The following is a 14,536-nucleotide window of genomic DNA, read 5'->3' as shown; positions in this document are numbered from 1 at the left end:
GGATTAAGAGAATGTGCTATAAGGCTCTTTGAAGAGCACTGGCTAAGGACAGAGATGAGGTAGCCATATTTGAGCGCCAAAGATGTTTTCAAGGAATGCTTAAATGTCAGGAATGCTAGTGCTGTAATCATTGTGGTGTACAGAAAACTTGCTTCTCAATGAACTCTCAAATTCTCTGGGTTGAATTCTTCAGGTAACGTCGTAAAAAATTTCCAGGCTTCATTTGCAGCTACATAATGGCTGCACAGAAAAAAAGGATTTTATTTTATAACTTTTGAGTCCAAAAAGTTCACTGGAAACTGTTATACCAACAAAATCAAGCTGAAACAGCTTCCAACCACTTACCCTTTCAAGATAGCGATTAGGGCTATACTTATTTGTTATAAGAGAAAAGGTACCAGAAGCAGATTTAGGTATCTTTAGTTTAAAAATGAAATAGTGCTTGGAAAATCACCAGGAGAGTCTGGCTACATCTCCAATTGTTTAGTTTACATGTGCCCTGATGAATAAGTCTCTTAAAAAGCAAGTCTAGTTTGAGTGACAAATTAATGGTGAATATTTAGTTACTGTTATAGTCAATGTCAAATTTAAAAAGAAAAAAGCATAATTTGTAATCAGTAAGTCCAAAGTGATAATTGAATAAACAACAACAAAAACCACACTAAAATAAATTTATGAATTCGTACCTGAAGATTCTTTTCCAATGTGACTACTTTGGAAGTGTTGGGGTTTGGTTTCTTTTTATTAAGTGTATACGTTTTGTTGGTTGAATTTATATCTTGTTTTTCAGGAGTCAAGTTGCACCTATTGTCATGTATTTCCAATAATGGTATCATTAATAAAGATGTTGTAAATACATTTTCTGACTAAGAGAGAAAAAAGAAAAAGGAAAATAAAATAAGTAATTAAAAAATGGAGACAAATAAAGGGACTATTGGGTAAGTGGTAGTGGAAGCTCCATTCATTTCCCTCCAAGAAAGCTTTTGGCCCCAAAGAAATTTCTAGTAATGTGATAAAATTAGTATTTCAGAAATGAGCCAAAGATAAATACTGAAATTTAAAGTTTTAAGAACTACCATTTTTTGACATTATACATAAGAGAGCCATCTCCTCTCAACACAAAACAAATATATAATAAAAAGCAACATAATAAATAAAATACTCTCTGCTGTTAATAGCTTCTCTCTAAATTAGACAGAATACTACTAACGGAAACTCCATGACTCTCTAATGAACTGATCACACAATGAGTAAGAAACAAGAATCACTAGGACTTTAAGCAACCATTCTAAGAAAGAAAAAAAAAGCTTTACAAACCTGCACATCTGAAATGTCTTCGGTCAATAGTTGAGTGCCTGGTTCTTCTTTTTCCCAATTATCTAAAATGAGTGATTTTCTGACTTTCTTCACAGAAGCAGTATGCTAGAGTGAATAATTTATAATAAAAGCATTATGGCAAGGTCACTTGGACACGATAAGGTTTTTAGTAACAATACTACTAAAAGATTACCTCTTGCTTGCAGCTTTTGTAAGCAGGTTCATCTTCCTCTTTGAGGAATATGTCTGTTCCAGTTTCTTCTTTTAAAACTTCCCGAATATCTTCTTCCAAGAAAGCAAGTGGCTGTGACTAAATTGTTTTTAAAAGAATTTTTTAAAAGTCTTTTATAACAATTCCTTTTTTTCTCCCCGCATATACAACCCATCTTTTACACTTTTTCATTATTGGCTTAATTTTCTCCCAGTCCCTATGGATACATAAGTGAAAAAAAATTAATCAACTAATCAGTTTTATGACAAAAATAATTTTGCACGTTGTAAGCACTGAATGAAGTGTGGCACTTTCTTCAGTCCAGGTTACTAAACAAAAATCTTCCTTTTAGGGGGCTTACTGTAGTTCCTGCTTCAATTAGGATCGTCCGTATTAAAAAGAAAAGAAAAAGATTATTTCTCAAGTATTTTTATATAAAAATAGAAAAAAAATAGAACAAATTGGGACTCTACTAGCTCTCTGTATTGTACTCATTATACATTGTGCAATCACTAGTTAACATATTTCTCTTACCACGAAATGTGTGAGCTACTTAAGAGCAGTGATCACGCCTTTTTCATCTGTGTCCACATCTCTCTCTACACCTGGCCTTGAGCTGAGAGCTGAGACACAGTGTTCAGGAAGTGTGTGTGTGTTGGTAGGAGCACAGGAGGATGTGTGCATTGGAGAGTGGGAGGGCAGGATACAGAAAGAAACTTGAATGTGGGCTGAATAATGAAATGGCCTCAAAATATTATTCATCTAGTTTTCTAGAAAAGAAATTTAATTATATCAAACTTAACACCTACCAAAACCAAGATCTGCTTAAAAAAAAAAAGGTAATCAAAGCTCCACTAAGTAAAAGAACAAGGTGGCAGCACATAATGACCAGCCGCTTAATTTCCCAGTCAGCAAAGTTAGGCAGACTAGCATTCGTGTATAGATGAGATTTCACAGCACTCATAAGAACTTTACAAATGAAAATAGAATTTTAAATATCCTCTCATCTACAGCCTGAGACATGCAGGACTTATGTTAGTATTTCTGTATTGCTCCAAGAGCTTTTGTTTTAAGGATTATATGTCACAAAGAACACAGATTTAGATGTTCTTAAAAAGAATTCTGGAATGTTTTTTTCTCCCATTAAGAATGCAAATGTCCTTGAGAAGTGGCTAAGATACAGATGAATTCATTCACTACTAAGAATTATTCTCTTAATTGTCCTAATGTGACAAAGAAAAGAACTGCTGCATTTAATACTTCTCAGGTTTGATTCTATCAAAACTAATAGATTTATATTTAAAGGACTTTCATAGTTTTCAGTTTTTTGAGTAATTTTTAGTAATAATGGTTACTAACAATGTTTATTAAGAAAGTAACAGATATTTAGATGTACCTGATTAAAATTCCAAGGCCAATCGCTAAGAAGTGCTTTTGACTCATAGTAAGATACACTAGAAAGCTAAGTGGTTAGCGTATAGTAGGTACTCAGCAAATTAAGTGGCAGAAGAGGGGCAGGAGTGAAAAGTGAGCTTGCTGCAAAGAAATGTATAAGCCTATAGACATCTTAGAAATTTTAATTACTAAATCATTACTTTTATCTTTTATTATTTTTCTCTTACATTGCTGATGAAAACGATCTATTTTGGAAACGGATAAATTTTTCCCAAGCATAAACAAACTGACAAAGACTTTAGGTTACTTAAAACCTAATTTCTAATTATTAAAGTGATCATTTTTATTCAATTTATATGATGAACAAATAACCCTGAAGCACTGTAGCATATTTTTTAATGTCTTCAAATTGTTGTTTACTTGTCTAACTCCCAATTAGGCTCCAGATCCCTATGAAGGCAGGAACCATACCTAACATGTTCAACATTACATCCCCAAAGCCTAGTCCAGTGCCTGGCACATATTAGGCACTCAATCAATATATGTTGAATTAAGGAGGACTTTTTGAACTAAGTAACAAAAACAAAAACAAAAAAACAAAATACTGAAACAGATTAGTGAAATCAATTAGGTAATTCCATACAATGGATTATTACACAAACATTAGAAATTATGAACATTAAAAATTAATATGTTCATTTATTAACTTAGTTGAACAAAAAAGTTATAGAATAGTACATAAAGTATGATCTCACTTTTGTTATGTGCATGTGCATAAATTTAAAAAACGTCTAGAGAGCTCTAAAGAGAAAATAATTGTTCATAGCAGTATATGGAGCTAAGTGACAAAAAGACTTGATTGGTCCTACTATGTACACTCTGAAACAGTATCTCAAAAAAAGGAAAAGACTAGAAGATTTGAAAGTATGACATGCCTACTGGTAGAAACTGGATTAATTCAAGTAAACTAGAATTTAATTTATTAATGCATCTACCCAAAATGTGACTAAAAAATAGAACATAAAACTAAAGTATGCTAGAAGTGACCAAGATTTTTTACAATACATGTTTTATTTCTAATGAACCCAATTTGTCAGAAATCTGTATCTGTCTAGAATTAGAATGCCCATGGCTCATCTAAGGTACTTCGAGGTTGACAATATATATGTACAAGTGCAGATAACACTTCCTCCCTCTATTCATGAACTACAATTGCTATGACTATTATTAAAATTATTTTAACAGCAGCAACTAATGAAGCACATACTACTTGAAACTTAGTACCACCAGATTTATTTCTATGATCTCTTTTAGCCTCACAAATAAGCCTCTAGGATGTGTCCTATGATCTCCATTGAACAGAAGAGGAAACTGAGCCTTAAAGAGGTATCCTGATCAGTCAGTTTCAAAAGTTGCTTATGTATATAAAAATATATATACATGTATATATTTTACATATATAAAAATATTAAAATTATTTTATTCTACAGGAAACCACTGTAGAAACTACTAAAAGGTGAATTTTAGCATTAAGAAAAGAGTTCTGCTGACACTTGATTTGCTTTCTCTAGATATAACATAAAGAAAGCAAGAATTCAAAACAAGCCAAGCAAAGGTTTATTTATAAATCAAGGAAAAAGATTAATACAAATTCAAATGAAGAGATAAAACGTTTAATCAGTTTCAGTGAACACCTTTTAAAAAATGTTAAAAAATCAAGGATATATATTAAAAGTTGTTTTAATAATTAAAATTAGGAAAATTCTTAAAAATAAAGAGTATACATACCACAATTTTAAGAGGTCCATATTTTTTCTCCTGAGCAGCAAGCGCATTCTTAAAAGGAGTAGGAGTTCTTGGTGTGGTACCCAATATAGATCTTCTAATTGTAGGTGTTCTAAACCTATCCAATCATTTAGATATTTGTATTACAGTCAAAATTTGATTTCATGTCAGTTAGGAAATGCAAAACCATAATAAAAGCATACACTAAATTTTTCTTGCATATATACATTCTTTATTTAAACATTCCAGGACTATTTTAAGTATGCCTGCCTAAACTAATTCTTATTTCAATCACTGATCTTAAAACAGAAAAAAGAACTAATGTAGAATACAGTACCAGAAATGTTGTTTTGCTTGAGTTCACAGTTTTACACTATATTTAGCTGTTTTTCAGTCTCCATGGTATAGGACATGACTTTTTTTTTTTTAAATTCTAAATCCCATGTGGATAGAGATTACGATTTATGTATCAGTGGACAGAAAGCTAATCTACTGTTGAGATTGTACTTCTTGTTTTCTCTGACCCAATTATTTAAGACTTACTTACCCTACATTTTCCTTTTGATCTTTGGGGGTTGTTGCCTTTTGAAGAGGAGTTGTAAGGAGAACTTTCTGCCCACAAATGGGGGTTGATGTAAATGAAGGATTTTCTATATTAATTTGTTCATTTCCAGGGCATGTGTTGAAAAACTAAAAAAGGAAGAGAATTTAAAGATAATTTCTAGAATATCAAAATCCCTATGCAACTATTAAACCGATAAAATTTTCAAATTATTTCCCCATTTCTCTTACAAAAGGATTGCCCGTAATACTACATTTACATTCCACTCCATAAGGGCAGGAATTTTTGTTTGCTTCATCACTGCCTCTCTAGCTCTCACAACAGTGTTTAGCGCATAATAGGCATGCAAGAAATAGTTGTTTAATAAATATTCAACAGTTACAAAACACAGTAAGAAAATTTTTAAACAGTATATTATCAAATAGGAAACCACAGAAACAATAAATCGCTGCTGGGTTAAATGTAACAGTTTTGTACAACAGTGGAACTGAAAAAAAAGTGTTTATTAGTTTATTAGTAAATGATCTTAAGTGTCCTTTTCTATGAGAATACTTTGAATTCAGAATATAATAATGCTTTGCTGATAAAAAATACAGCTGTCTGGTGAAGTTGCCTATTTAGAACACAGCTCAGAACCTCAGAGCAGCCAAGATTGGTATCACATAGTCCATTTTCCAAATGACACACTTTACTCATTAGATCTTACATACAGTTGTGAAATACTAATTTATTTTTGTAGTCAACAGATTAGAAACAATGGTAGGGAGAAGTACAAACTGCTTTAAGGCTACTTATAACTGGAATGAATTCTAGCTCTCTCCTTTCTCTTTCCTAATATCTGCAATACACTTAACCCTAAAACGAGCAGTCAAACCATCTGAAAACCCAAGCCCTTTGCCATTGGATATAAGGTCATTATGATCACACCTCACCTTCTCAGCCACTTTCCACCTTAGAATTTACACTGTAACAAAAATTGCTAGTGTGCAAAACTCCATAGAAAATTGCTAGGTGTGCCCAAGCCTGGTTCACCTCCCTTGGAAGGCTTTGTAACTCTGAGGGCTGGGGTGGGGTGGGGGTGCCTATTCACATTGTAGCCTATGTAAATGGCACCCCCTGAAGCAGGGAGGGCACAATTTTTCGAGATCATAGTGACTGTGGACTGCCCTATCCTCCTCATCTTCCTAACATCAAAACACCTCCAATAATATCCCAGCATCCTCCAGGTTTATTTGACCATTAAACTTCCTTCTTCTCCCATAAAACTTCTTAACCTCTGTCAGGACACTTTCAGCAAACCCCGGCTCCATATCTTAATAACTGACCTTGGACAAATTGCTTAACTATTCCAAATGTCATTCCACCTACCTCCTACAGATTTTTGCTGCGATGCTGGAAGAAAAGCATTTAGCACATAGTATTCATTAAGAGAATATTATAAATTCAGAGGTCCAGTTGGCCCTAATTGAAATATTTGCTGCCTAGGACATAACTATTGGAAAAAGCAGGTAGTTCCTGACACCCCCCAAATCTTCTGACATGTGAAATCCTTACAGTGAGCAGTTCTTTATGGATATATACCTGCTATCTGCTAGGAAAGTGGGTATCAGTCTGAGCTCTGTAATTAGATAACTTTGGGCAAATCATTTTACCTTTCTGGGCCTATTTCCTGAGGAGTCCAATTAAAAAGATTTGAAACTACATATCCAAACATTTCTTTTAGCTTTAGAAATTGTAAGACACTATAATGCAAGAACTACACTTTGTGAGATATCTTCTGATTTATCTGAGCTTAGCATGCTCATGGGTACATTTAAATACATTACCAATTTTTATATAATATCAAAGCAAAAAACTGCTAGTAAGGATATTAAAGATTTAATTTAATCTAGTTCATCAACATTTGGAAACATAAATGAAACAACACTACTACCTGTGAAGGAGAAAACGGTAGTGTTTTCACCGGTGTGTGCTTTAGTGCTGTGTTGCCGCCATCACTGAATGCGCCAACGCTGAGTTCACTGCCTGGGGACTGACCCACTCGCATTCTTCTCTTCTTTCTGAGAATGGTTGGTGGGGTGCTAAACTTGGCCACACTCGGGGATGCTAAAGGAACAGCCTCACTGTCTGCACCATTACAACCATTTTTTTTCCCTTCAAGTACAAGACTGACATTAAATTGACATTCCATGGCTCCTTCGTTGTGTTGAATTCGCATTAGTTTAACTGGAGTGGACTTGACAGGAGAAGCAGCAGCATCAGAAAGATCAAAACTGGCAACATCACTCCAAGCTACAGGATCCTGCAAAAGATTCAATTCTTAAAGTGAATGCTCCAGTGTAGTTAAATCTGACCTCGAACATAGGACAGTGACTTTCACAGTTAATTAACTACTCATTTTTATCAGTAGAAATAGGCTTTCCTTGTTCATTATTTTTTAAGCAAGAGCACTTGACAGGAACACATTATGGTTTTACTACAACTCCAGCTTGGAACATCCCAAAATAATATTTCATCTAATTCAGTAGCTGAAGCTTACTGTCAAAGTATTTTAAATAAAAGGAACAAATTATTTTAAGTTATTATCGAAGAATAAAATTTATCATAAAACTTCCCACTCTATTTCACATCAGGAAAATACTATCAAATTCTACATAATCACTTGGTAATGTGTATGGAACATCTTCAAAATGGTCATATACTTTGATCCAGAAATTCAATTTAACCAAAGGACATAATCATGATTTTGCACAAAGCTTTACATAATACGTTCTGCAACTTGTGATACTGATAAACTGAACACCACCTAAATGTCCAATAATAATGGTATAAGTAAAAAATTTTGTTACATTCATATGATAGGATACTATGAAGCCATTAAAATTCAAGTTTAAGAAATAGTTAAAAAAGAGCATGCTCATGATATAATGAGAGAAAAAATCCACAAACATAACACATAAGTACATATCTGGCTTTAAAAATAGATGAATATTTGTGTTTTACATGCATAGAACACAGTCTGAAAGGGAAAATACCTCAAATCACTAACTGGTTTATGGAAGATTTTAATTTTCTTCATTTCAGTATTCTCTAGTTTCCATCTATTTCTAATATATTTGTACAACTTGTACAACAAAAAAATGAACTGTTAAATTTTTAATTTTTAACAATTCTATACAAGGTACATATTTAAGAAATATTTATATATATTTTTTCCAGAAGTCACTGAAAAATATCAAAACAAAATTAAGTATAACATACAAAGTAATGCTTAACATAAAACTGGTCAGTGTCCATTGAGTCTCTGAACATGAAACCATGTCTCTAACATTGAGCTTTTGATAATCTCACTATTTCAAACTTACAGATTCAATAAGTTCAAGAGTCTCTGCAAATTCTGGGATGGTCTGTAGAGAGGACAGTACAGCATTTGCCTCCACGGCCAGGAATTTTGTGGGTGAATTCTGCTGAGCAGACACAGTTTGATTTTCATCCATACTGTAAAACTCATTCGTGTGTTCCTCGAGGCTATTTAGAGTATTAGCCATGCTATCATCCATGAGGAAATTACCAGACCAGTTAGAAAAGCTTCCAGGCTGCTAAAAGTACAAGAGAAATTTGAATACTATTTGTCATTTCTAACGTAAGCATAAATTTGGATTGTAAGAGCCTTTTCTAGAACATACTTCACAACATTTCAGCTAAAAATATAGTAGCTAATATAGTCTTTCCTCAAAATTGATATAAAAATATTTTAATTAAACTTCATATCTTGTCTATATTTCTTTATTCTAACTAAATGTTTTTAAATTTATAAAATTATAGTGAGATGAAACAAGTGTGTATATTCAACATAAAGTCTAAATTCCTAGAATCTGACCTCTACCTTTCAAACTTCATGTCCCAACACTTCCTCCTCCCAGGGAATACCCACCCAACTAGAGGACTTGCGATTCCCTGATCAGTTAGTCTTTTACCCTGAGTGTCTCTGCACATACTGCTGTTGCCTTTATCAAGAGTGCTCCCCAACGACCAGGGAAAACTCCTATTCCCCATTTAAGATACATTTGAATACTGGAAAATACTTTTCCATCTGACTATACACTTTTAGCTGTTCCATTTATAATAATGACCTAGCTCATCTACTTTGCTAATATATAATCACTGCCTGTCTTTCAAGATTGAGCTCAAGCAGAATTTCTTCCAGGAACCCTTCCCTGACTACCTCAGTCTCAATTAGGCACCTCTCCTATGTGCTCCCATAATGCTCTGTGGCTTATGTTATCACACTGGATCCCGCTTCTTGTCTCTGTTCCCATTGCAGAGCAAATCCTTTGAAGTCAGGGACTGTGTCATCTCTCTTTCTCTCTGTAGAGGTGTACACTTGGCAATTATCTTTTGAGCCTAGTTTCCTAGTGTCTCATAATAAAAAAACAAGAGGCCTTGAAGAGTCATGACTAAGAAACAAGACGTAATTTGAAAGTTGTTAAAAGAGTAGATCCTAAGAGTTCTTATCACAAGGAAAAGAAAACTTCTTTTCTTTTTCCTTTCACTGGGGAAAAAAGAAACAATATGTACTGCTACATGTCATTGTACTGTCCAACAGAACTTTCTGAGGTGATAAAACTGTTCTACATCTGAAGCTGCTCAGTATGGAAGCCACTAACCATATGAGCAACCAAAATGAGGCTAGTGCAACTGAGGGGCTGACTTTTTAAATTTTATTTAAAATTAAATGTGGCTAATAACTACTGCATTCTAGAGAGCACATTGACCCAGTCCATAGCAAGTACTCAATAAATGGTACCTATTACTATTAGAAATGAAAATTGCTAGACTGTGTTAGTTAGTTCCAAGTTAAGTAAGATGAAAAAACAAGTTTTCAACATTGTGGCAAAATAAGTTCCACCTGTTTTAAAGTTTCCTAAAAACAAAAGAAATTAAAGCAATCTTATTTCACTAACATAGAGTTTACAATTACTTCCTGGAGAAAGCTTTCAAACCGTATGCATTTCGATTTGAGTTTGTAGGTAGGAAAAAGATGCAAAAAGGCAGATCACTGGAAAAACCAGAGGGTTGTAACCACATACACACTCGAATCTGAATCCCTAACGATAAACCACCTACTTGACAAAGTACAGAGGTAAGTACACTTCAGGTCTTCCTGTTTTCCCATGGTTTTTGCAGTTTCAAAACGAAAACTACTTTTCCGATGGTGTATATCTTTATTATAATTAACAAACATCATTTTTATTAATACTCTCTAAACAGTATAAAGATATCACCCGTTGCCTCATAATACCTTTTCAAGATCTCAAGTTATTCTATTTAGTAATTTTGTATTAGTTCTCAGTCTCTCTAAATGTCCCCTCATTCATCCCCAAACCAAGAAAAACCCTTTCCAAAATGTAAAAGGGTCAGGATATTAAACTTTTAAAATTGTCATTTAGTATAAACTTTTTTTTCCCCTTTTAATCCATGTAGTATAGCCTATTTAACTTAGGTAGAATGATTACCCTTTATCCTAATTAAATATTCCTAGTTGTTCTCATCAACCAAATCTCAGACAATAGTTTTCACACCTGGTATCCAAAACCCAACATCCATATCAAAATTTCTTTAGCAAGAATAAAATCTAAATGTTCCTTTTTTCCATATTTTTCCAATTTACTAAATATAATAAATAGGAAAAAAAATTCAAAGACACAAGAAAAGTAATTTGGAGCACATAAATCACTACACATCTTTTAAATTATTTCTCAAGCTTCTTTTCTATCAAAGCCATCATTACATGGAATGTATAAAACCAAAGCCTAATCAAACCCACACATCATTTTCACAAACACATATATCAAAGATTACATCTTAAGACTGCGTGACATTTATGACTCAAGAAGCATCTTAATACAGAACACTGTCAAAGATGCTCAGAGATACTTATCAAAATCAGGCAACTGCAAAGTTACAAATGAGAAAGACCATTTGTAGTTCTTATTAAAATCTGAAGTCATCCTGAATATGCTTTCCACTTGTTGCAATATGAAAGTCAATGCTGATGAAAACTAGAAAAGCATATAAAGGATTCTTCCAATAAAATTTAAACATTTAACCTTATTTCTTACCGATGGAACTCGCTTTCTTCTAACTTCATTCTCAGCTGACATAAGAAGCATCTCAAGTTCCTTAATTTTTTTTTCTTTATCAGGATCTTCATCAACAAAGGGTTGCTAAAATAAGTTAAATAAAAAATAGGCTACTTACATAATTGCTTTACTATTCTTAGTGTTCTAATTTTTATTTTCTTCTACACAACATAAAATATGTTTTCTCTAATAATGCTAATACTACTAAATCTCACAATCCTTCTGGTGTCTAAAGAGGACACCAGGTAAATATTTTTAATGAAAATATTTGGAAAATTTAAATGCATTAAAAAAATTTATATTGCATCATCTATATCAATTTAAAAATTTATGTCTGGAGTATGTTTTAATTAATTGAATCTCAATACACATTTTCTATCCAATTTACAAAAATATGTCCATTCACAACATTCATGTTTTACGTTGGAAGAATGAAAAGAACTGCCTTACTGGTGTTGTCAATCACCTTGCATTTGTAGTTTGTTTCTCAAACCCACTTAGCAAACTTTCTCCTTTAATGTTATAATACTCAAAGTAAATAGGACAGTAGTATTGTTTTTGTCCTAGTTTTATAGGTGAGGAAACAGACACTATTAGAGTTTCAAAAATATGTTTGAAAGTGTTTCTTTTGTTTTATTATAAATAAAAAGTTACCTGAATAAAGGCAGAAGTCTGAACATGTTCTACACAATTGCCTTCAGGTGACACATACTGATAGCCTGGGATCTAAAAAGTAATTCAATCATTAGTATCATATATATATAACACAATACAAATATTTAAAATCTGAGGCAAAGCACAAAAACTGTTGATTAAATATCAACATTAAAAGCTCAGAAGTATTTCTGTTAACTTTGAATATTCATATCTACAATAGTTTCTTATCTAATAAATGCCATATTTTGCTGTGTATAATGCACTCCCATGTGTAACGCACACCCACGTTTTCAGCCCAAACTTTCAGGGGAAAAAAATCTTTCATTTTAATTTTTTATTTGTTTACATTTAGGTACTTGTTTTTTGTATTATAAAAGAATTTTAGCATTTATTTTTTAACATAGTATGGTACAAGAAATTTTATGTAATAAACAATTACAAAACACAAGAACAGATACAAGGTACAAGAAATTTTATGTACAAATTTATGATATTTACGCATCATAGAAGGCCAAGAACTTCCTTGTTGCCAGCTCATCGTAAGTTCAACAAAACCGATGATTGTATTCCAGGGTATTATTTTGCATATGGATATAGTTATTGATTTCTAGAGTTACACTTTTAACTCATAAGCATAATTAAAAGAATTAAAAACATTTATATAGACACAGAATTTGTACTACCCACGTATAATGCGCATCCTTATTTTTCCTTCACCAATTTGGGCAAAAAAGTGCGCATTATACACGGCAAAATACGGTACATCTCTGATCTTAGAATCTACTGATTAAAAGTCATATAACACTTAGGAAAGACCTATCTTCTTCTAAATGAAATATGAGAATTACTTGGCCTAGATTTATCAGCCAATCACTCTATTAACTACAATATCCACCAAATATTTTTTTAAGTCTGCTATTAGAATTGCTCTGTCTCCTGGAGAAGACAAAGTAATCGTCTTCCTATCTTTCAGAGGAAGGGATTAGTCCATCTGAAGCACTCACAAAGATGGAGACTAAAGCAAATTTTTCAACATCATATCTGCTACTCCTACTACCACCCCATGGCAATCTGTTGGGTAGAAAGGTAGGAAAATAAGAGGCTTCTTCTGTTACTTGACTTAGAAAAACAATCAGAATCACTCATGTACCTTTCAATACTCTGAATTAAGTTACTAGACTAAGAATTATTCTGTTTCTTTTCTAAAGCATCTGTAATAAGGATTTTGAAGTTGCGTGCAAATTTAGCGTGTAATGGTGGAAAGAAATGAGAAGGTATTTTTAAAAACTAAAAAAGATAAATATGATACGATTTATTTTCCAAAATGGCCTATCTGAATCACTATCTAATGCAGTATCATTATACTTCTAACATAGAACTTAATTTTCAGAATACTTGATTAGCATCAGTTATCACTCAACTTGGTAACTCCAATGGATTAAAAACATTATCTTTCTCAAATTTTTCACAAAAATCTGTGACAGTATTTCACACCAATCCATTTTTTTTCTTTCAAGTCAAAATTAAATTATCTTTTTAGTAATTTAAATGAATTGAACGATGAATATATGCATCTTTCAAGAATATTAAAAGTAAACAATTCTTGAAGTACAAGAACTATCTTTATCTTTTCAATATATTTTGATTGAGATTGTTCAAGACTCACTTCTTTGGCCCCAAATAATTTTTAAAATTATCTTTCTATGAGTTAAAGAAATAAATTTAAATGGTAACCTTTCTAAGATAGAAGCAGAATGTTTCAGTTTATGCTGCTGAAATCTAGGACTCTAAAGAAAAATGTAAAGAAACATACACAAAAAAACCTTAAGATACTGAGTATCAGCAGATAAGTATAATGTCTTCTTCACATGTTTTTCCTATTTGTAAATTAAGATGTCATTACTGTAAGTGGTTCTTTTAAAATTATGTCTTAAAAAACGTCCATTTAATGGAAAAAAAATACTAAGCACAGATTTTTAACACTAGCCAAATTTTGTCTTTTGGTAGATACTATTAAGTCCTGACTTACTCTTCACATTGTATGTGACAAGAACAAGAATTGCTCAACATGAAAAAATGGTATGACAGATAGCTAGACAGGGAAATGTAAATAAACCTTATGAAAACTCCTAAACTAATTTCTGACAGGTAGGAAAATGCACTGTAAGGAAACTAGAGCTTGCCCCATTATGAACGTGGGTAATCTCTACTCCAATGAACCTTTCTAAATGAAGACTGAAATCACTCAACCAGTTGGTTGTCAGGGGAAAAGCAAAGTTAAATGCCCTCAAGGAACCAATTATTTACCACACTCTTCAAAACTATGGCTTGAATGATATTTTACTATTTTTCTCCTTATTTTACTATTTTCCCCTTTAAACCATTTTATATACACTTACACCTTAGATATATGGAATACTATAATTACACAAAATTTTTAAAAAACTACAATAGATGTTAAAGCAC

The 14,536-nt window shown here is 32.5% G+C and overlaps 1 protein-coding gene across 3 annotated transcripts in view; it reads right to left on the bottom strand.

Annotated features, from left to right (window-relative positions):
* Positions 1-14,536, bottom strand: part of MYBL1 (MYB proto-oncogene like 1) — a 32,717-nt gene that overhangs the window by 3,197 nt on the left and 14,984 nt on the right. For 2 of the 3 annotated variants that reach the window (XM_033125874.1, XM_033125872.1), the window contains exons 7-15: positions 12,068-12,139; positions 11,393-11,497; positions 8,636-8,869; positions 7,204-7,572; positions 5,256-5,398; positions 4,712-4,826; positions 1,511-1,627; positions 1,318-1,422; positions 687-866 (exon numbers count right to left, since the gene is read on the bottom strand). In XM_033125874.1, coding sequence (XP_032981765.1) covers positions 687-866; positions 1,318-1,422; positions 1,511-1,627; positions 4,712-4,826; positions 5,256-5,398; positions 7,204-7,572; positions 8,636-8,869; positions 11,393-11,497; positions 12,068-12,139 — 1,440 coding nt within the window. The remainder of the gene's footprint in view (positions 1-686; positions 867-1,317; positions 1,423-1,510; positions 1,628-4,711; positions 4,827-5,255; positions 5,399-7,203; positions 7,573-8,635; positions 8,870-11,392; positions 11,498-12,067; positions 12,140-14,536) is intronic. The other variant, XM_033125873.1, reaches the window with a different exon arrangement.

Source organism: Rhinolophus ferrumequinum, chromosome 14 (genome assembly GCF_004115265.2).
Source record: "Rhinolophus ferrumequinum isolate MPI-CBG mRhiFer1 chromosome 14, mRhiFer1_v1.p, whole genome shotgun sequence".
In the NCBI taxonomy this organism is placed as follows: Eukaryota; Metazoa; Chordata; class Mammalia; order Chiroptera; family Rhinolophidae; genus Rhinolophus; species Rhinolophus ferrumequinum.
The sequence above is the reverse complement of the archived record's forward strand: the minus strand, read 5'-3'. Positions and strand labels throughout refer to the sequence as shown.